The 26,903-nt window shown below is 39.8% G+C and overlaps 1 protein-coding gene across 1 annotated transcript in view; it reads left to right on the top strand.

The window, feature by feature from the left end:
- Window positions 1–12,424: 12,424 nt before the first annotated feature.
- Window positions 12,425–26,903, top strand: part of WASL (WASP like actin nucleation promoting factor) — a 50,556-nt gene continuing 36,077 nt past the window's right edge. The window contains exon 1 of the mRNA XM_053978141.1: window positions 12,425–12,846. Coding sequence (XP_053834116.1) covers window positions 12,733–12,846 — 114 coding nt within the window. The 5' untranslated portion in view covers window positions 12,425–12,732. The remainder of the gene's footprint in view (window positions 12,847–26,903) is intronic.

Raw genomic sequence — 26,903 nt, 5'->3', positions numbered from 1 at the left:
TTTATCTCCTGCTGTGCTTCTTCGGTAGAAAATGTCACCAAGATTAGAAACTGTTCCTGCACTATCCTGGGCCTGACAGCAAGTGTGATGCCTTTCGCCAAATCTCTGCTCTTGCCATTGGCATCCCATCCTCACAGAATTAAGACAAGGGCATAAGTTCAGTGGAAAATCCTCTGAACATTAAACTTTGCCTCATCAATTTGAACAGAATTTTGAGGAAGCCTGAAAGAACCCAGAGCCAGGTCTGTAATTGCAAAAAGCATTAGTACACTGTAACTGCAAAAATCAGTTGGAATACTGATTGCCATGCTAATTGTCATGTTCTCTGCACTTCCTTGATGTGCCTGAACTAGAATGAGCAACACTTATTATAGTTTCTCTTTTTCAGTACTTTTGGTGGGGTAAAGTGAGAGATCATTAGAAACACTGGAAACAAACATATTATTGTGAAATGGAAGCCATCAGAAGATTTATCCAGATTTATTTTTACCAATATTTATCAATCAAGAAAGTTTTTGTTAACATTCTGAAAAAAATATGGCACAAACAAAGCAGAATAATTTGAAATTTCTTCATTTAATAATAACATATTTTTAAAATCTTAATACTGATGATAAAGTCTCTGTACCTTCTCTGTCTATAATTAAACTCAAGAGAGGCATATGTCATCTTGCTAACAAACTAAAAAGAGATTTCATAGAATAATTTAGAATTTTAAGTCAGCAGTAGCTGAAAAGAGAATACAAAAGAGTTGCGTACTGAGCTATGGCTGTTTTCAGGTCTGGAAAAATTCCCACACCTTTTCTTAGTAAAAATATCATCTACCTTACTTCAGGTGAGACTACACACTGGAGAACCAGTCATGTTTGCAGTATATATATATTACTAGTCTATGAGCCTTTGAAGCCTCATATATCTGTTGAACTCAACATGCACCCACTACGGATCTCTTTGATTCATTGTAAATGTTTACCATAGGAAGAGATTTACATTTATAGGGCAACTGCTTACAAAACTCACAAATACATCAGGACTTTGAGAGTGAGAGGTTTTCCACATTACTTTGGATCCAAATTATCATGCATGACCTGCAGTGATTTCAAAAATATATGTGAAGAAGCAGAGCTATTCAAAGCTTCCTATAAATTACATCTTGGAAATTCTGCCTGTCCTGAGGCCCCAGGCTATAAAACCTCATCCAGACAGGAAAGCCACATTAAAAGTCCAGTTACAGGCTTTGCTGATGCAGAAGTTCCAGTATAAAATGCATTCGAAAGGCCAAAGACAAGTGATGCTCTACAAGATTGTTGAAAGTAAAGGGTTCTTCTCTCATCAGAGTTGACCTTTACCCAAGTGGACAGGATGCATCCCTGCTGGAATAGAAGTGCAAGACAAAAAACCTCAGTGATTATATACGTACAAATAATACATAGATACATAAAATACATACATACATACACATGCACAAATGCTCCCATCTCTGCAATAAAAGGCAATTTTAATGAAACCAGCTGTAAATGGCTGTGCTGCTCTTGGGATTGTGGGCTGGCATGAGCCATGGAGTGATACAGACCCGTAAAGTGACTGTTTTGCTGGAGGGAGAGAGGTTATGGCTGGTGGGAAATGACTGTTAATCTTAGGGAGTATATTACGGCTGATTAATTTTATGGACTACATTGGTTAATTGATTGTTTTGTTTCCAAATACTTTAAACCTCTGATTGCTGGCTCAGAAGAATGTGTAGAAACACAACTCACTTGTGTAGATTCTTTACTGGGTTTTGTTCATTTGCTTGTTCAAACGCTTGGCATAACTTTAGCTATTCAGTTTTACCAAGAGAAAAACATAAGTACAGCAAAGCACAAACTTTGATGTTTTATTAGTAGCTGGCTTTGAGTGAGAAGAGAAAATTAGAGCAGCTGATCACTAGCAGTAAACAGTAATTTGCTTTAAGAAACAAGAAATATCACGTAGAAGTGGATGTTGACAAAAATTATTGCTACAAGACAGAAAATGTTAATAGTAACACTCGTGAACAGTGGCAGGCCCTCACTGCATTTCTCTTTTAGCACTCCTGCACTCTGAGAAGCACAGTGCCGAGCTGCATGGGGTTTGCATCCACACACATAGCTTGCAATCACCTTGCAAAGCCCTTTCCCAGGAAGCTACCACCAGTGCAGATCTTAAGCAATCTAGAGGTGGTGATAGCAGAAGCGTGAAAACAAGAAATAACTTGCGCAGCACCATGTGCCTGACCTGATGTCAGAAGGGATTATATTAGGAGTGGTGTTTTTTAAGCTCATGTAGCTGTGTAGACTTTGAGAACTGCTCTGAGAATTGCCACCACCAAGCATCCGTGTCCAAAAACTTCACCCTGAGCCCAGCCCAGCAACCAGGGGCAGCTTCACAAAATTGTGGCCACACACTGGCATTTATGAGTGCTCAGATTCAATCAGAACAGGGATGTTACGCATTCTCAAAATAGCTGCTGGTGATGCCTTCTCTGTTGTTCCAGAAAGCTGTCCAGCATCTTCACATATCCTCTTCTCAGCATTCTTCCTGTGCATCATTACAATATCATCTGTGATCTCTCTAATTTTCTGATTCATGTGTATGCTCAGCATCCAAAGTGGGTTGACTGGCATTTCATTTGCCAATTGTTTTAAATATGGGAAACTGCAATTTCCCCTATGCATTTTGTTTTTCTGACAGGAGTGGTGTTTGAAATTTTTCACAATTTTGCACACATTTATATTTTTCATTTATAGGTAAATGTTTACCACATTTTACAGGGAAAAACTCAAAATTAAGCCAAACTGATAGTTATGGGAGACAAAGTTGATGAAAACACAAAATAAGTTTAGAGGATATTTTGTTTTGCCTAAATTTTGTACATTCAAAATACAGGCCTGGAAGTATTGTGATAGTTATTTTCATTTTATTGAAATACTTGTTTCAAGTGATGTTTGCAAGAGCAATATCCAGCTCTAATGTGATATTGAAAGAAACCTAACAATTTTTTATTTATGTGGCTGTTGCTTTATTCCTGTGGGCAAACACCATTTAGATAATTGCTGCTGGTTGATGGGCTCTGTACCATTAGATATCCTGTCCTCCTGATAGTTGTTCCAGCCAGGCAGATCCCAACCTTATGGCTTCTCATAGCTACATAAACTCTCTGTAGGTCATTCTCTCAGATACTGTACCTTAGTGCCTCCGCACCCAGTGAAAGGAATTTATCCCTCAGCTTTTATAGAAGTGTATTATTTAATAGGGTTGCATTTAAATTTCTATAAAGGTTGTCAATCCAATGCTTATGACTCACAATGGAAAATTCCTCCCAGAGAGACTTTATCTAACCACTGACTTCTAGATTCAGAGAATGAGCAGTATACTGCAAAGAGAAGTAATAAGCTTTCCTTTCTTTTAAATTAACCAGCAATCAGTTCTGGCTTCAGAAGTTTTATTACTTTTTATTAAATGCAGTGGAGATTGTCTGTTATTGGAAAATGTGAACTAGAATAAAAAAGCTTTTTGACAAGACCTATTACACATATTTTATCAAATATTTTCTATTCAAAGCAATTTCACTGCTGTAGACTAAACAGAGACTTAAATTAATATTTGACAGATTTGTTTGGAAGATACTATTCTTCAAAAGACCCCAAAATCATTATTAGTTTTAGACAATTTCAGAGAGAAGGATTTTAAATTCCTTCCATAGCAGTGATTGGGTTTATTATTACTTTTCTGATAGCAAGATACCTAAAAGACAAAGATGAACAGAGAAACTAAAGGGATTTTCTGAATTGAGTCCTGTCCTTTGGCATTAAAAGCAACACTGTATAGAATCACTTAGTCTTAAGCTCCAGCTTTAAAGCAGTAAAATCTTTTCGAATAAGGAATAGGTACATTCCTCTAGAAATGTATCTGTTATTAATTTCTAAACACTTTTCTGGAACTAACATCATCTTTTATTTTAAAAAAGTATATTTCCTCCCTGTTGCTCATGAAGTCCCTCACCACCTGAAAAATGACACTGTTGATTGTTAAGAAATTACATGTAGGAACAGAAATTATATTAAGTCAACAGAAATTATACCTATTTGTTGATCAGGAAGTATATATATATTTTATATATTTTCGTTGATCTTCTATCATTTTCTTTTGCCATGATACCTCATCTCCTCTTTCCTATTTTCCCAGACATGCTATCTGTCCTTTGAACCTGTTCCAATCTAAATTCACTTGTGGAAAATGGACAGAGAGAATCATACACATTATTCCTGATAAGGTACTTTAGGGCCTTGCACAATGGCACTAATGCCTCCCTGGCTTTAGTGGGAATGTCTTAGCAGAAGCCCCAGGGACCTGCATTCATCTTTCTAAGGCCACATTGCCAGGGCAACTCCCAACCACTCCTGGATCTCCCCTTCAGTCATTCTCAATCCAGGCACTTAAGCACTGCTGGTTTTACTATTCAGTTTCATCTCATTTCTACAACTCATCTGCAAAGCCACTGTGCTATTTCTGTCTAATATTCTGATCCTCCTCATATTTGAGCACAATAAATAATGGATAAAGACAGCTCATACTTCAAAATTAAGCAGAATGCAGGTTATGGGTTGCATCATATTTGAAATAAACCACAGATGGTTATAGACTTTGGCAAATATCCTGTATATTCAAGAACAATATTAAGAATTGAGTAAGTTGTTATTTCATTTTTTAAAAACCCAACAGTGTAAATATTAACTGATTTTTGTCTTTTCTTTTGAACATTTAGAGTTTGTGCATTTATTTCAGTCCATCTGCTTTATACCATTCCTTAGGCAAACACCGGATTACCTCAGTGTGAAGGAAGTCTCTGCATGACACAGGCCTGGGTAATATTCTCTTTTCAGCCTTGACCTTGCCCATGGAGACAGCCAGAGAAAGGAGAAGCATAGATTCAGTGCAGCAGTTGAATACACTTAAACCTGCTTTGGAGATTGAAACTATGATTAAGTTATACTTGAACAGAGATTCTGGGTTGCAGAACACCATAAAACTTAGAAGACCATTCATATTCCCACAGACTTACATAACAACTGACAGAACAAGAGGACACAGTCTTAAGCTGTGCCAAAGGAAATATAGGTTGGATATTAGGAAAAAGTTTTTTACAGAAAGGGTGATAAAGCGCTGGAGTAGTCTGCCAAGGGAGGTGGTGGAGTCACCATCCCCAGATGTGTTTAAAAAATGTGGCATTGGGTGCCATGGTCTAGTTGAGGTGTTACGGCTGGGCTGGACTCAATGATCTTGAAGGTCTCTTCCAACCTCATGATTCTGTGATTTATAACAATAAGCAACCGAGAAATGCAAGGTAATTTATTTCCTGTTACATGTTTTCAATCTAGATGACATTCAGAAGCAGGAGGACGTAATATTTAAAGGCTGCCTCTTCTGTCACTAAATGTTTCTCATGTTTTTTTGTTCTGATCACTCTAACTAGTAGAAAAAAAACCACCTATCAAAAATAACTGTTATAATGTGTCTTCATGGGAATAACCTTATATTACCTATACATTAAGTATACCTCAGCCTACTGCAATGTGTAGGCAGAGTTAAAATAGCATAAAAAACTTATGGAACCTTATCCATTTGAATTGAACAAATTACTTTCCACCACAGTTAAAAATGGCTTAGCTTTTAGGAAGTTTAGTGAAAAATTAAACCCCCCACCTTAAGCAAACACTGCAGGCTATGCTTATGGAAAATTATCCTCATGTTAATCAGCTGTACATGCTGACAAACTTGTTCTTTTCTGGTTGCCTAGCTGTCTACCAACCTCCTCTGGCTCCCCGCCATGACCTCTGTGAAAGAGCTGCTATAGCAGTAGCAAGTATGTTCTCAGAAAGCCTTATTAGCTGTGCTGTAGGTTTCTAGCTATTGAACAGAAACTCGTTGTACTTTAATTATTGTGACAGTATATAAAAATGCTGGGTTTCATTTTTTAAATAGACACAAGAAAATTCAAGGTCAAGAAAGCTAACCTGACAAAAAAGGTCGGTGTTACATGTTATGCTGTTGCAGCAAACATTACAAAACCAAATCTACATTTCAAATTGGTAGGTCTAAAGCTATTATATATATATATATATATATATATATAAAATTTTAACACTTGTTATGATAGGCTTGAAGAACTATGATATCTACAAATAAAGAAGTTACACATCTTCCAAAATTTATTTGTCAATTATAGAAACTGAACTAAATTTCACTACTTCAGTCTGTAGCGCACAGAATTAAAGGCTGGTTCATTTTAGGAGGGGGACTGCTGTGGATGTTCTCCAAGTTTGTTTCTCCCCAGATCAGCCACTGGGTTCTCATATATGCTTAAAAGGCAGCTGGGCACCAAAACTATACAGGACTTCAAGCAATGCTATGCTACACGTATACCAGCATTTTAGTTATAAAAAGTCAGGTACGTATGTGCTTATTGGACAATTACTCCTTCAGGTAGAGTTGGTGAGCATGAGCAAAGTAGATATCCACATAAAGCACTGACATAATTTGTATATGCCATCCTAACATACCATGGGAAGAGTCCTTGATTGAAAATAATAACAGAGTAGCCAGAAATGTACCAATTAAAATAACTTGTCTGTCTGTGCTAAATTCCAGATCTTCCTAAGGTCTTAAGGAAATTTAACTGTCTTTACTTACTAGAACTCAATCAAAAACAAAGTACTTTTAGACTTAGTTCTCTCAGAGGTGAAGCAACTGCACAGACTACAGATTTTCTTATTGATGGGTCATATGCACTAAGCAACATAATTGTTCTGAAAAAAAAAATATTACTTTTCATCCATATTCTCAAGTCAGTTTGAAGCATGTTCAATTTTGTTTTGTTTATATATGTTAAAACTCCTACAGCATACATTTGTTAAGTGTTTAGATTATTAAAATATATTCTCTTTTGCTTATAAAAACAATACCATTCACTGTACCAGTTGCTCTAGTTGGCCTGCAGCTTATATAAGTGACCTCCCCAAACACAAAAATCAGGCTGATCAAGGTATGCATAATCTCAGTCTTGCTTTATGAGGTGGAGCCATACACCTGCAAGAACACTGGTGCATAAAGACTGCTCCATCTTTTCCCCCTCCTTCCCAAATATTTGCATCAACTGGCAAAACCCGCACAGAAGCAAAACAATTAAAGAAGTACCAGAGACAGTATGATGCAACAGAGAAGCCCGAGGTCTGGACCCAAATCTACCCTTTGACAGGGTCTCAGTCTTTGGCCTCCTGGAGAGCAGCAGCAGAGCAGGACTGCCAGGACATGGCCAGCCCTGACACACCACAGGGCTGCAATAAGGATCTGCTGGTATGAGACCCAGCGCAACCTCAATGAAGAACAAAGGTGTAGTTCATGCCAATCTGTTAAGGTTATTATGTGCCAGACAGAATTAAAGAAAAAAAATTTAAAAAAAGAAAATAAATAAAAACTATGTAAAAGTTATTAAGTTATCCATCAAAGGGATCCAAAAAGTAATTGTTGCTGATTTGCATTACATATTTGCCAGTTGCTCATTGACCTGTTGGGAGTAAACTATTGACCTCAAGGCAGATTTTAGAGGGCAAGTATGTTCTTTGTTCTTAGCACTTACAGTAAAAAGGGTGCATTTTGAATGCACTTGACTGTGCTTCCCTCCTCTCAGTAAAGATGAGGCTTCCTGGTCAGAACCATGCTGATCAGGGTGGGAGGTCAGTCACGCTGCAAATAAGAACTGATGTTTCAAAGCCAGAGCAAGATTTTTGTTGTTAAGGAAATGTGCTCTAATAACAGATTTGCAGATCACAGTAAGGAAAGAACATGTTTCTCTTTTGCTTTTTTTCAACTGGTGAAGTTCTTGAGCTCCATGGTGGTTGACTAATGGCTGAAGGGGAATTTTATTACATTGAATTCAAAAATTGTCAGGAAACTTCCAGGAAGGAATAAATATTCCCTTTAATACCTGCAAATAAACCAAGATTAACTTATTTACTCTACTCATGGTTATTGCTGAGTGTAAAATTCAAGAAGCCATACCTTTGCTGAATTATAAACCAAGAGAAGAGAATAGTGTTTCAAAAAACTGTGCCATACAGTTTTGAAGATGAGCTCTAACGCAAGGCTAGATGCTATCTGAGCTGGGGAAAGAAAAATGTTTTCCTCTAATTTGCAGAGCAGCTATAGAACTGTTGCACAGTTCCTCCAGGCAATGATCAATAAGAGGAGAGGGAGACACCTCAAATTCCAGTATGTTTTTGGTCCACCTTCCTCCTTGAAAAGGAGAGCAATATAATCTGATGTTTCAGGCAACAAAGGAATTGCTGAGGAGCTCTTGAAAAGAGCTAGATATCCCCATAATTTGAAAGTACAATTCTATATCCAAAGCAAAACCAATCTTATCCTTTGTTGAGTAAAATGGAAGGGCACAAATTACTTTTATTCAAGTAAGTAGTCCAATGTCAAAAATGAGGGCTAGAAAACATACAAATGACATACACAATGGGCACTACAGGAAAAGAAAAGTTCTAGCTGGCACCTAAAACAGGATTCGTGCAAGAAATGAAAGAACATATTGTACCACAGCATTGGTTCTCAGGCTGCAGCCTGCTCACTCTTGCGGCAAGGACACTCTGCTGCACAGCCTGCCCACCAAGGGGGAAGCTGCTTCCTACTGACACACTTCCACATCCACATGGAATCAGCAGAGGCTTTACTGACCAATTAAAATAAAACTTTACCATCATCATTGGCAACTTTTGTTGCTAAATCATGTCGTTCTGTTATTGAAACCTACAGCATACAAATTCAATATAGAGAAAATAAAATACCATAGGAGTTCCAGACTATTCCTCATCTGAAACAGATAATGCAAAATTTCTGAGAAAGGAAATACAGTGACTGAATCTGAAATGAACTCTAACTTAATAGATGATTCAGTTACCTCTGGGGGGTACATCTCAGGGCTGCGATTCCTCAACTTCAAAGGCTCAGAACACAGAGAGCAGAAGTGAATGAGGCTATTATCAGTAAAATAACTAATATGTTATTTGACATTGATTCACTAACTGCAAACCCAATCCTCTTCAATAGGGTCTCTGTTGATAAAAACATTATTTACCCAAAAAAGAGAACTTGTGTCTTCACAGCTGCAAACCCACTTCCAATCACAAAGACAGTTCCTCATTTTCAGTTACCACAAGCAGTTTTGCAGTGAGCAGACTGGTGTTTTCTACAGGCCCAACCAAAAAGGGTATTGAGGGAAAGGCAGCTTGCTTCACTTCTGTTCATTCCCAGGTTGCCCTGTTGACACATCCCTCCTGTGTGGTCACAGTAATCCTATGCTCTCACTCCTGATCTCCCCCAGCCATACTCTTGTGGTGCAGCAAGGTTTGCACTTGTCCCAAACGGTACCACTTGTCACTGCAAGTAACATGAGATGGAAGAGATGATAGGATTTTTTTTTTCCCATGGAAAGGCATATTCTCCGTTACCCTTGCTTGTTCTTTGGTGTAATTAACTATCCCTTTATTTTATGGAAAACCAGAAAACCAAACCGTGACCTAAATCCAGGACTGTGACAAGATCAAGACTTGGGAAATGATTCTATTAAAAATAATAAATCCTTGGAAAACTAATTTTTTTTCACTTATATAGTTCAGTCATTAATAAAATCTTTAAGGTATGATTCATAGTACTAGAAAAATTAGGTAGCAAGTTTTCCTCACATTCTTACTCCATCTTCAATTGTAGAATGTTACTTCTGAAATTCTGTTAATATTTAAACTGTGAAACTCAAAGTATGAACTATTACCGTAGAGGTTCACATTTAAAGACAAAATTCAATTTTTTGTCAAAGGTAACTCTGACAAGGATAATAAAATCTATTTATTAAATAACGTATTTATAATACAGATCTTTAAAATCAAGACACTTACTTATATTGATACACATTATGCAATTTCCAATGTATTTCAGTACCTTGGTGCTATGAGCTGGTATACTGAAATGAAAAAATATGAAAGAAGAGCAGCTTCCCAAGAAGTTCATAGACATCAGCAATAGGTAACACAATTTGGACCCTAAGTAACACAGTGACAAATTCAGAGGACAGCCTCCAGTGAACAGCAATTGCCCTAAGTCAGCACGAGCACTCCTACATCTTCAAAATACAGACAGGTAACTCTATTTGGTTGATTTCTTTGAGACAACTTTGCTTCAAATTGGACGTTTTATGCAGAAACAGCAGGTTTTTGCTGAAATTACTACAAACATATATATTACAGGCAAAAATCTATTTTTCAGTGAATCCTATGGATATATCAACAGATATTGGTATTTCCCCTTCCCTTCAGGACTCGCTGCTTAGCCATGATATGAAAACAGAAAGAGCTTTTGAATAATTAATGAAGCACAGGGACTGAAAATAGACCTATTTTCTTCCCTTTCCTGCCTCCCCTTATTAAAAAAACAAACAAAATCCTAACAATAGAGCCTGAAGGTTAAAAGGTCCTTAAGAATAACTACCAGCCAGCTGGTCTGAAAAGAACAGTATGAAGCAAAATGCATCACCTGTAACACCCAGGCAGTATGGCAAGATCTACACAGGAACATCAAAAGTTTTTAGAGAGAAAAAAATCATCAAGGAATACAAGTGATTAGAAGATGAGAACAATACCAGCATATACCCATTGAAGGTGTACTATATTTGTTATTTACACCACCAGCAAGGGAGGCATGTAAATTTCCCCAAAATGGCTTCAGCTAGACAATAATTGTTTAGTTTATGAAATAAAAAAAAGCCAAACAAACCTCAAAAAAATAAAACCCACAAAAAATCCCACAAAATACTGTCTTGTAAAGTGCTTCCAAGTGTTTTTTTACATACATTTGCAATGAAAGAAATGCTGCCAATATTTTATAGCTTAAGCATTTCCCACTAAAATACACACATACTTACACAGAAAGTGTGTACTTTACAGAAAGTATGTAAAACTGAATAACCTAGGATTACTGATAAGTACTTTGGAAGCACTTGGTTCCTACTGGTTTTCCTTTACAGTAAGACTCAAGTCACTTCCGAGAGGCCTGCAGATTGAGGAGTCCTGTATATGCACACATTTCAAACTATTTTTATGGTGAAAAATCAGGATTTTCTTCCATATTCTCCCTTCCTTACACTTTTGGACACAGTTACAAACTCTTAAGTTCAGGCAAAAGGGCCTGTAAGTAGAGCAGAAGGGGCTGCCATCTTCTCCCTGCCTAATCTTTAGGAAGATACGAAGTCACCACAGCATCATATGAAGACTTGTGTTCCCAGGTTTTTTCTCCTGTCTTCCCTGGTTTGTTTCCTCTTGTACTTCTTCAGTTCTTCTGAACAATGTATAGTAATTACAGTGGGGGACCTTCCCCCTTTCACCTAGCACCTTCCACACAATTTATCAGAGGATGAGACACTCTTCACCTAAAACCACAGAAAACTAGCAAGGTGCTCACTTTGATATCTGTTTTTCAGCTTTGCACGTGAGAAACGTGAACATTTCTTTTGGGCAGCTGAAAGCTGAGTATAAGCAGCAGTGCTTTGGGTCTTTGGGTTTTGAAATGTCTTCAACCTTCACCGCAGCTGGTTACCGCCGTCACATGGAGAGAAGCAGGGGGAAGAGAAATCTGGCTGACAAAGGCTGTTGATTGTATACATGATTTCTCCTCAGCAGCTGGCCCCTGGAGAGTGTGAAGTACCTACTGTTCTCCTCAGACTGTGGCGCTCGGGGGTGGGTGACACCCCCGCCCGGCCTCCCCGCTGGCTGCGCACAGTGACACCCCGGCTGGGCAACCTGCGCGGGCAACAAGCTTCCTTTCTGCCGCAAAACGAGAAAAGACTTTTGGGTTACAAATTACACCGGGTTCCACTGACAGCTGAAGAGCTCCCAGCACACGCTGGTTCCCGCATCCCCGCGGGCAGCCCGGATACCCCGCGGTCAGGAGATGTTGTCGGGGCCCCTTCGCGCTCGGGGCGATCCTCCCACGGAGCCGAGCTCTCCACGACCTCAGCCCGGAGCACCGGGCGGCACTGCCCCTCACGGCGCCCCGGCGGTTCCCACGGCTCCGGGACAGCGGCCGCGTCCCTACGGCGGCGACCGCTCCTCCTTTTCGTCACCTTCTTGTCGTCTTCTTCGTGCTCGGATCACCCCTCTCCTCCTCCTCCCGCCCCCGCAAGCCGCCCATGCCCGGCACCGCCCGGCCCGGCAGGTACCGAGGGGGCGGGCGCGGAAGGCGACGCCCTCCCCTCCCCCCGCACGGCGCATGGTCGCGGCGGCCGCGCGCTCGCCGGGCTCCCCCTTGGCTGCCGCGCTCCGTGGTCTCGCCCGCCCCCGCTGCCATGTTGGATCGCGCGGCCGCCGGGGCCGGGCCGGAGTTGGAAGTTTAGGGGCGGGAGCGATCGGGATCGGCCCCGGCGCGGAGCGGCTCCGGCGCGGCTGCACCGCTGCCCGGCACCCCCTTTCCCGACCGCCCCCCTCCCCGGCACCCTCCCCGCCGCCCCTCTTCTCCTCCCTCCTTCCCCGGCCCCGCGAGGGAGGCTCCGCGATGCGGCTGCTGTGAGGCCCCGGCGGCGGCGGCGGAGGAAGGGGAGGAAGGGGCCGCGGGCGCCATCGGTCGCAGGGCGGCGAGGGCAGCGCCGGGCCGGCCCCGGCCATGAGCGGCGCCCCGCAGCAGCAGCCCCAGCGGCGGGTCACTAACGTGGGCTCGCTGCTGCTCACCCCGCAGGAGAATGAGAGCCTCTTCGGCTTCCTCGGCAAGAAATGCGTGGTAAGTCCCGACGCGGGGGGCGAGGGGACTGGAGCACCCCCAGCCGCCCCACCAGGGCGCGGCGGGTCGGGGCCCGGGGCGGGCGAGGGCGTGTGAGGACAGCCCGGCCGGGCGCTGGGAAGTTGCGGCTGCGGAAGTTTCATCCTGCTCCGCTGCCCCGTCCCGGCGTCGGGAGGGGGGCGGCCCTCGCAGGCCTCGCTGCCCGCCCGGCTCACCCGCAGCGCAGGGCGGGGAGCGATGAACGGCAGCGGCCCCTCGGCCGGCCCGGTCCGGCGGGGCTGCCGGCCCTGCGCGCCGGGCCCGGCCTCGCTCGCTTCAAAGCCAGGCGCGCCGGGCGGCTCCGAGACCGCCTCGGGCACCGGTGTGAGCGCCGTCCTTCCGCGCTTCGCTGTCCATCGGCATATGGAGCTCCCGGGGGCCGGCGAGACTCCCGCTGCCCTGCAGCCGACCCGTGCGCTGCAGGGGAAACTGGCCGCAAAGGAACAGCCGCGGGGCTCGAGGGGCGTAAAAGTTCCATTGCTCGACGAGGCTGGGACGGACCCCAGGTGCTCCAGCGGTACAACAGAGCAGTGTTGGGCGAAGTTGTAGAAAGGCTCGTATCGGTGCTAGGCCTGCTTTGGATTTAGTCTGTACTTTTCTTAGCCTAAACAACAATTTCGTGTACTCAAATACTGCACATTTTCCTATTTCTCTATCAGTAAGTTTTGTTTCAGAATACCTTTTTGCATGTAATGTAAAACTGTACTAAAACTACTTATGTGTATTAAAGAACTATTTGAAAGCTTCAAAAGATAACCACTTTCACTGGAAAAGAAGCTGCTTTTTAAAAAAAAAATAATATTTTTCAAAACAATGACTGTTCTGGTGCATTGTGTCCAGTACCTAAAATACTGTTGGGTACTTGCTGTAAAGCTATGGAGGATGTTTAATGAACTTAAAACTGTGACTTAAAGCAGGATATCCGTGCAGTCATACTGATTCCACATAACTCTGGACTTTGAAATGGTATTGTTGATCAAACTGCTGCGAGGAAAACATAAGATGCAGCAACAGAACAGGAAGTAGAGAATATTTATATTGGGGTGGGTTAGATAAGATGCTGTCACAGTAACTAAGTTATGTGTCAGAAGGTATGACCCTAAAGTATATGTTTTGAAAAGTATAGAATTGTAGAAATGCCTCAGTTAATTTCAGGCAACGTTTCATATCTTCAGCTTCTTTGCTAAGAAAGAAAAAAACCCAGTATCAACTTTTCTCTAAATATAAAAAAAATAGTGCATAAATTCGTGTGTAAATTGATTTTCAGTTTGCTTTTCTATAACTTGATTTTTTTCTTGTCAGGTGAACACTGACAAGTGTTTTAATTTCTGTTATACTCATCTGTAAAACTCACCTAGTTAAGCTCCCAATTTTTCTGCATAAATAGTATGTTGCAAGCAGACTGGAGGTAAATATCTTCACAGGATCTGGGTGTTATGGGATTTAGGGCTTGCTTGAAATTACACGTTCTTCTGATTTACACTGAATATGGGATGACTTCCTAATTGAGGTTCTTAAAATTGTGGTCTGTTGTTTCCTCTTTTCCTCAGCCTGTTGTGCTCTCTGAGTTAATCATGGGCTTATTTTAGTACAGTTGAGGTTCTCTGCTCAATATTGAGGACTTGAGCACTGAAGATCTAGAGGTATTTAACCAGGCTTTTTTTGGCTTACTGTGTGGCATGAGCCAGAAATTTAGAAACAAGTGAACAGATTGAATATGCTGCCCCTTGGAGGGCATTGTCTTAAGCAGAGCAGGAATGAGAACCTGGAGATGGAAATGGCCTTGGCTGTCTAACTTGAAACCACAGTATCTCTTGGAGCCCAAGAGGACTCTTGGTACTCTTGACCTTCTCGCTTGACTCAACATGCTATGCTGATAAATACTGTTCTGCTGTAACGTTCATGATATTTGATCTCGTAATATCCATGTTTGAATTACTCATTAGTAAAGTTTCAGACTGTAAGTGCTGCTTTTTTAGAAAGGAAAATTTTGTGAGTTCTGTAGGATGCTAAATGCTTGCTCTTGCAATTACCTGAAGTATCTGGGCTGCCTTGATGCTGCAGTTGGAGTTTCTGTCACTCTGGGGCATAGAGAAGCTACTGGATGTGACGTGTATCAGCCACATTGACATAATTTTAGGTTTTGTTTGACCTAGACTTTGCATTTTGATCACTACTGCAATGAACACCAGAGGCAAGTTGAGACATTAAACTATGCTCCTAAGATACTCTTTGTAGTAATAATTTATAGAGCTCTTAATGGACGCCATAGTGCTGCTATCAGGCCTGAAGGGCTTAGTTAAGAAAGCATGTGGTGCTCTGAATCTGATTTATTTCAGTCTTTCCTTTGTTTCTGACTGGTAACAAGGCAGATAATTTGAAATAACAGTAAGGATTCAACTATCTGATTTTTGTTCTATGGAAAAGCAAAGGAATTTATCAAGTAGTATAACTTCAATTTAGTACTCCCAGTTTGTGAACTTGGAAATGAACATAGTTCCAATGGCATCTTAGGTAATGATACCTGATAGAAAAATTTCCTGTGAGTGGGAGAAATGATGAAGAGCTGTCGCTCTGTGTGTTGCTGAGGTTGATACCATTCTGCAGACTACTACTGGTACTTCGAGAAACTCACTAGTAGGCAAGTGTACATACAGAGGGTAATTGATTTTTTTCTCTACTCTTTTTTTTTTTCCCTCCACTTGCTGAGCTGTAAAATGTTTATCTGGATCTATAAGCAATTAAAATACCTTTGCCCATGACAGATCAGGCTTTCAAAACCAAGCCACTGGCTAATAGTCAAAACTGTAGCTATAGTTAATTTAGCTGAAATATGAATCCAGATGTAGAACTATTTACAGAATGTATGCAGTGTAAAGCCCTTTAGGACTTCCATTGTTTAGGCATGTAACTAATTTTCATTCAGGTTTGTGACTTTTGTTATCTAGGTGAGATGTAAAATTTGCTACCTGTAAAAAGTTTTCAATAACTTTTTAATAATAATGTGGAAATAAAATTTTATGTACACTTGCACTAAGTGGAGCTATGAGATTAGTTTTGTGCATATTAATAATTTTTGTGGTTATGCCCAACTTAAAAGTCTTTGCAGAAGTTCTGGTTAATTACTAATCATTACTTTAAATAATGATGTGTTTTGTAAGAAAAAGTAAATGCTAGGTGTCCATTTTATAATCTGTAGTAAAGAAGTAACTTTTATAATTTGCATGATTAATATTGGTCAAAGATGTCAGTAAAGAAAAACTATTTTATTCTGTAGAAATAATTTTTGAGAGGCCTTAGGAAACAAAGGATGAGAAGTATGTACTTGGTAGCATTAGAAGTAGGTAGAATGGAGTATGGATATTTTATGCTGCTTAGAAGTGCGACTCAACACTTGGATAAGGTGTAATGAAAAGGCTAGAAATATGTTGTTCTTTGTAAGATCTTGCCGTGGTTCATATGGTAAACAGGAACTGGTGAAGGATGCAGAAAGAGAAGAGACACGGCAGTAAGCTAAGAAAACTGTTTTGGCTGCTTTTAAAAGTGCATGTGACCAGAATAAGTTTGTATATCAGAGCCAAAGGATAAATTGCAGTAATAGTTGAGATGAAACAAAATAAAAACTTGAATGGCACTTATAGCTCTTAATTGATAAGAATTAAATGTTTTATCAGGAAGGGACTTGTAAGATTACTTGTGCCTATAAAAACAGCAAGAACTAGGACTTGAAGGTAGACTACAGGTCTAAGTAATGGGCAACTTCATGTGTCTGAGAAGTGTTGGGACTCCTCAGTTTGAGTTTAGGCTGCAGTCTGTACATCCAAAAAACACTGACATAGCAGTTTAAAAAAGATGTATCCCCTATACAAGTAGGGAGAACGTAGTAATTAATTCAGTGGTGATTCTCTCATCTTTGCATTTGTTTTTAAATGAGATGTGGAGGGAGAAGATAAAGTGTAAAGGATGGGGTCTTGTGGAACAGGAGAGTATTGAGGATTATGCCTGGATTTCTTTTGAGATTTGTCCTGTTCTACAAAAGACACGTAGACACCTCACTAGCATCCACTAGGGTGAGTTTCCTGAACAGCTTATCAGTGATAATCTTCCATTCTAGAGGGAATGACAATAGAGTTTTGACTATTCCTTTGAAACAAACCTGTGCCTACAAAACTGATTTTCACAGTAATGGATCATATCAGACTCTGTAGAGCAAGTGGTACAACCATTGTCCTTAACATATTGTGTGTTTCTCATGCTTGTTTTCCTCACAGCTTGCTATTAATGTCTTTACAGTACAGTTCACTGCCTTAGCTTATTTACCCATGGATGAGAAATGTTTTGAGACTGCTTGGGAGCAGTCTGGGAGGCACTGCGTCTTGTAGCTGTATGTATTTGAGACAAAGCATCAATTCACAAAGTGTGGGGTATGGTTAAGGAGAAAAAGACAGAAATTTAGGTGTTAAAATCCCATAATTGTCAATAAACCTCACTGTTCGTTACCTAAATCTCTTATTCAACTGACTTTAAGATAGAAACTCAGCTAACAGAAGTTTTTATCTTCAGTGCTGGTAGTGGTTATATCTCTCCTGGCTGTTCTTGTACCTCATGTGCTAGACAAATTGTGTCTTGACAAGAGGAGTGAGTCCTGCTACAAGTTTCAGTCACTGTGTGTCTGTTGTGAAGCATTATGTATTGCTGAATGAAGGGTAATCTACTTTGACAGACCTGGAAACTGTACCTCACTCTGTTAAGGCTTCAGTATTAAGCTCTTCTGAGCATCTTTGTATATATATTTTATCTGTTTTGGAGGCAGGCAAGTGCCAAAAGTCTCACAGCATCTCTGTGGTTAATCAGATGGTCAAGTATGCCACTTATGCTCCTGATAAGTGCTCTGGAATCCTATGATATACATACACAACAGGATGAAAACAATTTGTAGTCACAAGCTGTTGTGTTGTAACTTACTGGTTTTTCACAGTTAAGAATCATATTAAGGAATTTAGAAGAGGGCAAAGTTTTAATGTAGGATTCAGATGAACAGTCAAGTTTTGACTGCAAGTTTTTCACCAAGATATCCAGATAGCCATTGCTTAGGAGAACATCCAAGGAAGCGGTAGGTTCTTGTTAGAAGGATTGAGTTTGCTGTTTCATGCAAATTTTTTAAATGTAAAGACTACTTTGTTCTTCCTTTAATGGAAAATTTATGTGATTTCTTGGCATTATATGCTTGTAATTATTGCTTTGAATTTTTTATCACTAGAATGTTTTTCTCTCTGCTTATTTCTTCGGGGGTTCTGAAAGATTTAGTACTAGCTGAATTTGTCACAAGTGAAGAGTGTAAGATCCATCTTGTGAGAACCATGCAGTTTTGGGCTAAAAACATGAAAATGGGGAATGCTCTAATTTTAGGTCTTGAATTTCTTTTTTTGAAAGAGTTCTGGTACTTCTGCCTGAAAAAACTCACCTGTTTTTTCTTTAGAACTTCCTATGACCCTTATTGCTCTACTTTGTGCCAGCATTAAGAACTCATCTACTGCTTTCATTGATAGTGGCTGCAGGTGCCAGCAGTGGCAGCAATTGCCACTGGCAGCTTCTAGCTTAGTGCTGGAATGGATGGAGTGAAGGAAGCATTGAAGGTATTTGTATGTGATGAGTGAGTGCCGCCTGGGAACTTTGTACTAGTTCATTAACCAACATGAAAAAAGGCCTGATCCTGTCATTGACTTTTTATAGGCAGAACTGTCTGTACATGGGTTTTGTAGAGCTCTAAATGCTCAGTTTGCTGAGAAAATTTGCTGTTGACTTGAAGCTGTATGGTAAGATTTATAGTGTCCTCTCCTCCAGTGAGTGTGTTTCATAGGCTTGTCTCTTGAGGAATATTTGTAGTACAGAAATAAAACTTAGTATACAGGAGACTTACAGTTTCATTACCTAATACCTAGATAATAAAATACAGGAAGTAATGAAAATGTGTCACAGGCACTAGACAGAGTTGCTTATTGGTAGGTTAGGGTACAGTTTCTTGAAGAAAGGCTGACATTGTGTTACTTAGCACAGAGGGGTTTTTTTTGTTTTGTTTTTTTTTTTAATTGCCTGGTTTGTTTTCCTTGTAACAGTAAATATTGCAGAGTGGATTTAGTAGAATTAGAAGTGTATCTTCATGGGTGGTTTTAAACAGCCCGCTCTACTGGGACATGACTCGAATGCTGTACAAGATAGTTTAGTTTCTCAGGGTATTTGCTTGGGTGCACTGCCATATTATCTTTTGTGGTTTCCAGACATGTTGTTGGTGCCTGGATGTCCAATAAAAAGGGAATGGTCAGTGTGCAGTTACCTTCAGGGTCAGCTGTAGTTAAATTTGAAGATCCTGAAGTGTACTGTGATCATCACATGATAGGAGCAGTGTTCTCAAAGGTCCAAATACAAAAACAAAAGATGCAGTTCAAGTAATCATAGGGACACTTTCGTAGAAGGCTGCTCACTTGCTTAATTCTTAAAATTTAGTAGTGTTTTCTCAGACACTTTATTTAAAGGTAGACAGTTTTGCTGGCACCTCTATGGGCAGTAAATGACACTTTAGGTATCTCAAATTAGAATGTCTGTGTTAAGAATATATGATTCTGGAATAAGTTCATTAAATGAATTACTCAAGTCCTGTAGACACAATGTTCTGTGGAGATGATCGTTGCTGGCAAAGAAACTGTTGCTGCAGAGCTCCATGACACATTTGCAGATTGCTTCTCACTTTAGGCGCTTGCTTTCATACATGCATCCCCACCTTGGTGATGCTGTTTTCCCTCTACTGTTTATTTAGCTCTCCTTAAAAATCCTTACTCTTAAGGCAGCATTTTCTTTTTAGATTTTCTGAGAAACAGTGTTAATACATTTTTCAGTTCTCCCGTGTGTCTAGCTTAAAGCTGAAAGATCACGCTAAGGTTGTGTTTCCATTTCTGTAAGACAGTTTCACACATAATTTTCCCCTGCAGAACTTTGTGTAATTCAGAATTTCCCTGCAATGCAAATGTGTTATTTTGCCTTTATCTCCCCTTGTTCATTAGCCACTATGCATCAGGGTGGTGTATTTAGTGAGCACAGATATGCTCCCATATAAGCATGTTTTGTATGTGAAGGTACTGTACTTGCAATTTGAAAAACACCAACCTAGCAAAAGAAAGTGTGACTTCAGCCTTTTTGAACAGCTTAGAAAATGGTTTTTCATTATTTGAACTCTCAGTTATACAAAGATTACTCTTGCCTCTGAGATTGCAAATACTTTAAAAAATGCATTTATTTCAAGTATTACTGATGATAATGGCTTTCCCAAAAGTTAGCCAGCACTTGCTGAGATTAAGTAATGAGCCGTAGTACTTGTCTTGATGTCTAGGCTGAAGAACAAGAATATTTGGAAGTGGGAATTTGGCAGTAAATTTTAAATGTTTTCTCCCCTCTCAAGGTGACAGCCAATTTCCTTGTGTGTGATTTGTGGATAAGAAATTAGTATTAATTTGTTGTATTAATATTTTTCTGTCTTGGGGATAAAGAAAAATGAGAGATTTTTTTACAACCTCCCTAGTACATTAGAAGCAGTAATTTATTGACTTTAAAAGAATTTTCTATTTTAGGAATCGATTTAACCACTATTTCTTTTGTAAGCCCCATCCTGCTGATGTACCTTGAAGTTCTGCATAGTGACCTCTGCCCTCCAAATCTCGTGACTCTGCTTTCATCATGTTCTCCTTGTATTCTTAACACACATGCTCTTTTTATGCTTTTAGTAAAGTCTTCTGTCCTGTCACAGTAACTGTTTCCTCCTTTTCTGTTTTCCTCTTGCCCCTCAAGTGCTTCCAGAATTTTCCTTTTTCTCTTCAGCTCCTGCATCCATAATCTGCGCAAAGATCTCCAGGTGGGACTGACTCTTCCTCACCATTCTCCCCTCCACTGCCTTATTCCCCCTCCTCAGTTCCTCAACACCTTTGTTCTTAAGGATGATCAAGGAAGGATCTGATTTGTGTCTCATCAGATGTGTAGTCCTACCCATACACAGTGCTGGGATAGACATGGCATTATTGTAGCTCAGCAGAGCACTGCACAAGGAAAGTCATGAGGAGGGGAGGGAGGCAATGTTTATGCTAGGCAGCTTTTGCTGCTGCAAACAAGGAGTGCACTTGAGCCTCAGATCTGGCCATTACACATTTCTCACCTATATTTGTCTTCACTGGCCAAAGTCATTGTTAATGTTGTTATAGGGAAGAGAACTTTTAATGGATATGAGAAGGGTACACAAAAACAGGAGTATAGTATTCCTCAGGCTTCTTGCACTGCTCCACCCTTCACTGCTTCTCCAGGCAGGACCGGACTCTCCAGTTTGTAAGCTGCTATATTGGGAATCTGTATACAGCAACTCTACAGGCTCAGATTTGAAACCACAGAATTGCTTAGTCCTGCTTCAACCAAACTGTAAGTTATTTCCTGCTCCTCTAACCATGTGACAGCTCTCTCTGAGCACAGCTAAGATGTGGTCATTCTTTCTAAGTAGACATTTTTTCCCTTTACTCCCCCTCAGTCAGCCAAAGCAAACAGAAACATCACTTGGCTTATGACACTAAATATACACAAAGGCATCCAAATAAGCTCCTCTCTGTAAGACTGCACTTGATTTTTGTGGTTAACTGAAAAGAGGAAGAAAACTATGAACATCCTGTAGTGGTGTGTGTTTTGTGCAATACCACAGGCAAAAACTTCCCCTTGCATTTGCAGAGAAGGAAGCATTAGTTTCTAACAAATTAAATGCAGGGATATTTTTTTTCTTTGTTTGCTTTATGTTTTAGTTAAGAGTGTCTCAGGTATGAAATTCATTTTTATAACTGGATATGCATTTATTAGCATTTATATTTTTACAACCTGATAATTAACAGCCTTTAAAAATTCAGGTTTGGGCTCAATTTTGTGCGATGTTATGTGAGCCAATATTTTTTAGCCATACAATAGTGTTGTAGTTTTGACCTTTCTTAAACAATGTTGGCCTCTTTGTGTTACACTCTACTGTTAGCACTGTGCTCAGTTTGTGTAGCTGGAACTTTCAAATCTTGTATAGCTTTGAATTTAAAGTGTGATTGCGACAGAAAATGCTGGTTGCGCTTGATGTCTAGAACTCAGTAACTATTCAATACACCATTTCTTTGTTTTAAAAAATAGTTCTGTCCTTAAGAGATTTGTCCATATCATATTCAGGTGCCAGTATTTCTATACCTGAGAGGCTGGTAATACAGCTGTTGTCTCTGCTAAGGTCATGACCTTCCTTGTCTCAGTTCAAGCATCTAGATGCAATATACCTATAGTTTTGTTTGATAGGATGCATGGAGAGAGATTTGGTGCTAAATGTTTTGCTGGGATATGTAGATCTCACTCCATGTCATGGTTTTAACTTCCTCTTTTTGTGTTATTTAGAAGGTTTTGCTTTGAATGCTTCAGTTTGTTATTGAGGCTTTTCCTTAACATCCTCTTTGAACACCTCTGGTCTTTTCTGCCTGTAAATGTCAGAAAAAATCCTGTTTGTTTCTCTGTCCTCTTTTCATATTGTTAATGGAAATTTTGTTTATTGAAGAAGTGTTCATGCTGCTGCTCCAGGCTTCACAGTGTTACCAAGGAGTCCATCTCTCACGCTGACCATACCTGTCTGGACCATACCTTTAAGTTGCTGATAACATTCAAGTTTGGTGGCAGAAGGATGCATCTTGTCCTTTTTCTCACCTGTGGTTTGTCAGCTGGCTGTGCTAACAAACTTAAGCGGGGCAGTAGCATGGACTCAGGCACTGTTCCGTGACTGTCCATGGTGTTCAATTTGTTGGCACACTTCCTGGCGCAGTTTTGAGTGCTAGCCTAGTAGTTGCTCAAATTAGTATGAGTGTAGTTTTGAGATTTGAGTGGTGTAAACAGCTCCTGGTACATCATATGAGGTAGGGCCATCATTACCTAATTTTTGTTGTGTTGGGAAGAGAGTTTGTTCCTCTATGCATATATGCATTCTTCATCATTTCCCATCATATCCAGAAAGTGGCCCGCATCTTAGTAACTCATATCTGCACAAACAGGGAAATCTGCTAGGAGACAAAAGCAGTTCTGTGGATGGGGAGGTGTAAACTGTCTCTTCTAGCATTGTCAGTAGCATGTAGATCACAGAATAAGTGTCAGCTCTGCTGCTGTGCACAAAACTGTCTGCTTTGACATTAAGTTCAAGTCAAACCTGTTTTTCTTGCCAGCAGCAAAATTCTATATTGTCTTTCTGCTCCTGGAAATTGCTTTTGGAAACCTGAGAAAATGTAGAAGTTTACAGCAGATGAAAGTGTGCCTGTGCACATAATCACCTGCTCCAGTGGACAAATTATCAAGTCTATTTGATACTGATACTGTGAACACAAGCTCATCAGGTTTCTGATCTCTGATTCCAGGAGAAAAAAAAAGATTTTGCCTTCTGGTAAGGAGATGTAGCTGACTTGTAGCTGTGCTGGTACAGAGTGAATGAAGTGCAGCAAGGATGACCTTAGAGGATGCTGCATTTCTTTCACTTCTTGTTTGCAGAGCAATGGCCTAAGAAAATGTATCCTGTCTGAAGGTTTCTTTTCTGATGAGTAGTTTGTAAGTAATTTAAGAAAAGTTCTGTGCATCTTCAGAGCCTCCCAGGATGTGCTTAATTCTCTTAGAATTTTAACTGCATTTTGGAGTGTTGTAGCAGTTTCCCATCAGCTCAGATGCAGTAATTTGTTTCCTGATTGAGCTCCAGAGACTGTTCTAGGGTGTCAAGTAGTGTAATTAGTGATAGTTTAATCATCACATACTCTGTCTGTTCCGGTATCTCACCTTAATCATTGGTTCTGTCTGGGGTATAAAGCTTTGGGAAACTTTTCAGTTTGTTCTGTCTTATATATCCACAAGATCTGCTAGATAGTGTTTGCATGCCTCAGTTCTGTAAACACTTGTCTCAAGTTTTTATTTTATCATTTTTCCCCCTTGAGTGTCTGGTTATTCCCTGTCTCCCTTCAGGCCGTATTTTTTTTCCCAATGTCACTTTTATAAGTCAGCACTGGCAGGAACTGGTCCCCTGGTGAGGCTTAGTGCTGTGCAAGCAGTTTTCTCCTACAGCAGGTAGCATTTGGTTCAGAGCAGTTGAGTGTTTTTAGGCTTTATTTCAGGATGGTGACTTGCATGTCAATTCTGGCTGCGATAATTGTTTTAGCGATGAAATGATGCAGTATCAATATCCATTTGACTGGAAATAACTTCTCTGAGGACACCACATACAAAAAATATTACTATGATACAAGTGTGAATTAGCAAAGGATGTTACATAGTTGGCTTATTCCAGATAAACAAATCAGCCTTGAATATGGATGTCTGCCATGCATCATCAAAGCTGTTTTTCAATTCAGGTGCTCTGGGCATTTTAAATGCTGCATGGTGTCTGGTTTGTGAGAGTAACCTAGTCTTGGAATAAGGTGACTGACATGTTACTTCTTGGAGTCTGGAATTCTGCAGAGGACTGTTGCATTTGTTGCAGAACCAAAGCTTTTATGTAGGGATTGGCAGATTTAGAGACGTTAGTTCCACATAATCTAGTAAAAAACTCTCAAGCTGTGTATCATATTGCACCTGGTGGATGGCAGTGGCATTCTGAAGGATGCAGTTTTGAGTAACAGATGTTCAATGGGACACTTCCACTGGTAAAGCTGACTAGCTTTCAATTTATTCTGTAAATCTGCTCTGTGTGCCCAGGAATGGATACTAGACTATCAGGAAATCAAGATTATTTTTTTATTTACCCCAAAGACCTCATCCCCTTGCAAGGCTTTCTCAGGATCTGGCTGTGTTACTGGCACTCTCTATCACCATCTTCCTATAGGAAGTGTTTGTACCACAGTCTTAAAGCTTCTGGCAGTTTATCTCCTAGGTCTTCTGAGGACCCAGTTATACAGACTTAAATCTGATACATATCAACTATACAGTCAACCATACCGAACTTCTAGCAATGTATTGCTGTTATGTGGGTCCCACACCTGTTTTTTATTGCGGAGACTGGGAGAGGTATCCTATTTCTATATTCGTGTAAAGTCTCTTGAGGAGGGTGTAATTTTTCTTGAATTCTGTCTTAGTGAGGTTACCAACTTGTTTTTTTGTCTAAACTGTATACTCATGGGAGTGGTATTACCTTTCATACACTCAACATCAAGAGTTTTCTGTTTCTATACTAACAGATTGAGGCTGTTCAGGTGCTCAGAGCAACTGAAGTGGTTAGTTGATCACAAAGGAAGGGAATATCCACGCAAAAACTGGAGATCCAAAGTCTCCTTTGACAAGGGGTACCTTCTTTCAGCCATTAGGATTTAAAGTGCATCAGTGCCCTTACAGAGGAATATCTTGTTTCCAAAAGTGTTACACATCTGAAAAAAACAATCATTATGTCACAAATAACTTTTATCTGTTCAGTGATTGTAACTAGCATAACATTTGTTATGTACATTTTTATGTTAGTATAGTGTAACAATTTACCTGCTGATTTTATACTGTCATAAAAGCACTGTAATTTATTGCATAAGTGGAGGTTTTCACTTGACCTTACAAGAAAGCAGTTGCCAGTTCTCCCAAGCAGCAGAAACCAGTAACATTGAGCACATTAGCCTCTTTCAGGTCCAGAACAGACTTGGAGACTTGCAGAAAGGTAGTTCAGAAACTGAAGCATGTAATGCTTCAAATCTTATGCTTGATTAGGATAATAATACTGATTAATTGGACTGCAGTGCAATACAGATCGGTAGTGTTACAACTTCACTGTGATCACAAGCAAAGCTATCTTAAGATCTTTTTCATTTAAGTTAATATTTGGCTCGACTTGCTGTATTTTATTAATTCAGACAATACCAAAAAGCTTAAAGGTCTGTTTCAGACCAGATGTTTCTTTTTGCTGTTCTTTGAAACAAATGTTTTCTGTCCTAAGAGTTGTTAAAATATCTTTACTGTGTCCATGTTATTGGCATGACTTTGTGGGTTCTAAAATCTTTTATTGGTCTAATAAATACTGATTTTCTTTATTGTAAGCTTTGTTTCTCACATGAGTGTAGTACTACTAGTACTGTTGTATGTAGAGTGAAATATTTTTTATATTACTTGTAAATTCAGGTAAACACATAACTTTTCATGTAGCATATATGCTACTGCTGTTGAACAATGTTCACAAGTTACAAACAGGAACACAGCAGTTATGGGGAGCTAACTATCTTCAAATAAAGATGAGGGTGATTTTGTTCGGATCATCCAGACATTAATATTTAAGAATGAAGATTGAGACCAGTATCACTGTATCTGTTCCTCCCCTTTGCTATGTGAACTTGTACTACCAGCTCTGCACTGAAAGAAAAAATAAGTATTGCATGATATTTTAATTTTTTTCTTAAACTGGAAACTGGTAACTGGATATGGACACTGAAGTGTTAAGTGCAGTGGAAAAATAACATCCTGCTGCCTGCTTTCTGCAACTTTTTACTTATATAAATAAACACTTTTTCATTAACTTTAAATAGTAGATTCTTTACCATTTTCACTCTTCCAGGTGTGTTCAGTAAAGTAGGCATTATAAGAAATTATTATAAAGTAGCTATTATAAGAAATATTCTGTCACCATAAGGAATTACAGTAGAATTTTGGCTTCAGGGAAGGAACTTTCCCATTCAGCAGCCCTCTGCATTTATTTTCAGATAGTGGGTAGTAAGTTCAGAAAGGAAATTATCAACTCTATTGTTAATATCTGAATTTCAAAATAATTCTAAACTTTTTATTAAAACCCAGCTTGGCAGAGCTCAGCTGTACTTCTTTTCTCACCCTGGGGATTGAATATTGCAAACTCAGCAATTCTTTCCTTAAGGTTGGGTGTTTTTCCCTTCAATAAACTAAACTAAATTACCTTTGTACTACTCATTTAGACAGTCAAGGGGGAGAGTGTAACAAAAACACAAATTATTTTTTGGTGG

The sequence above is a fragment of the Vidua macroura genome, chromosome 5, assembly GCF_024509145.1.
Source record: "Vidua macroura isolate BioBank_ID:100142 chromosome 5, ASM2450914v1, whole genome shotgun sequence".
Lineage (NCBI taxonomy): Eukaryota > Metazoa > Chordata > Aves > Passeriformes > Viduidae > Vidua > Vidua macroura.
This window is presented reverse-complemented; position numbering and strand designations above follow the sequence as displayed.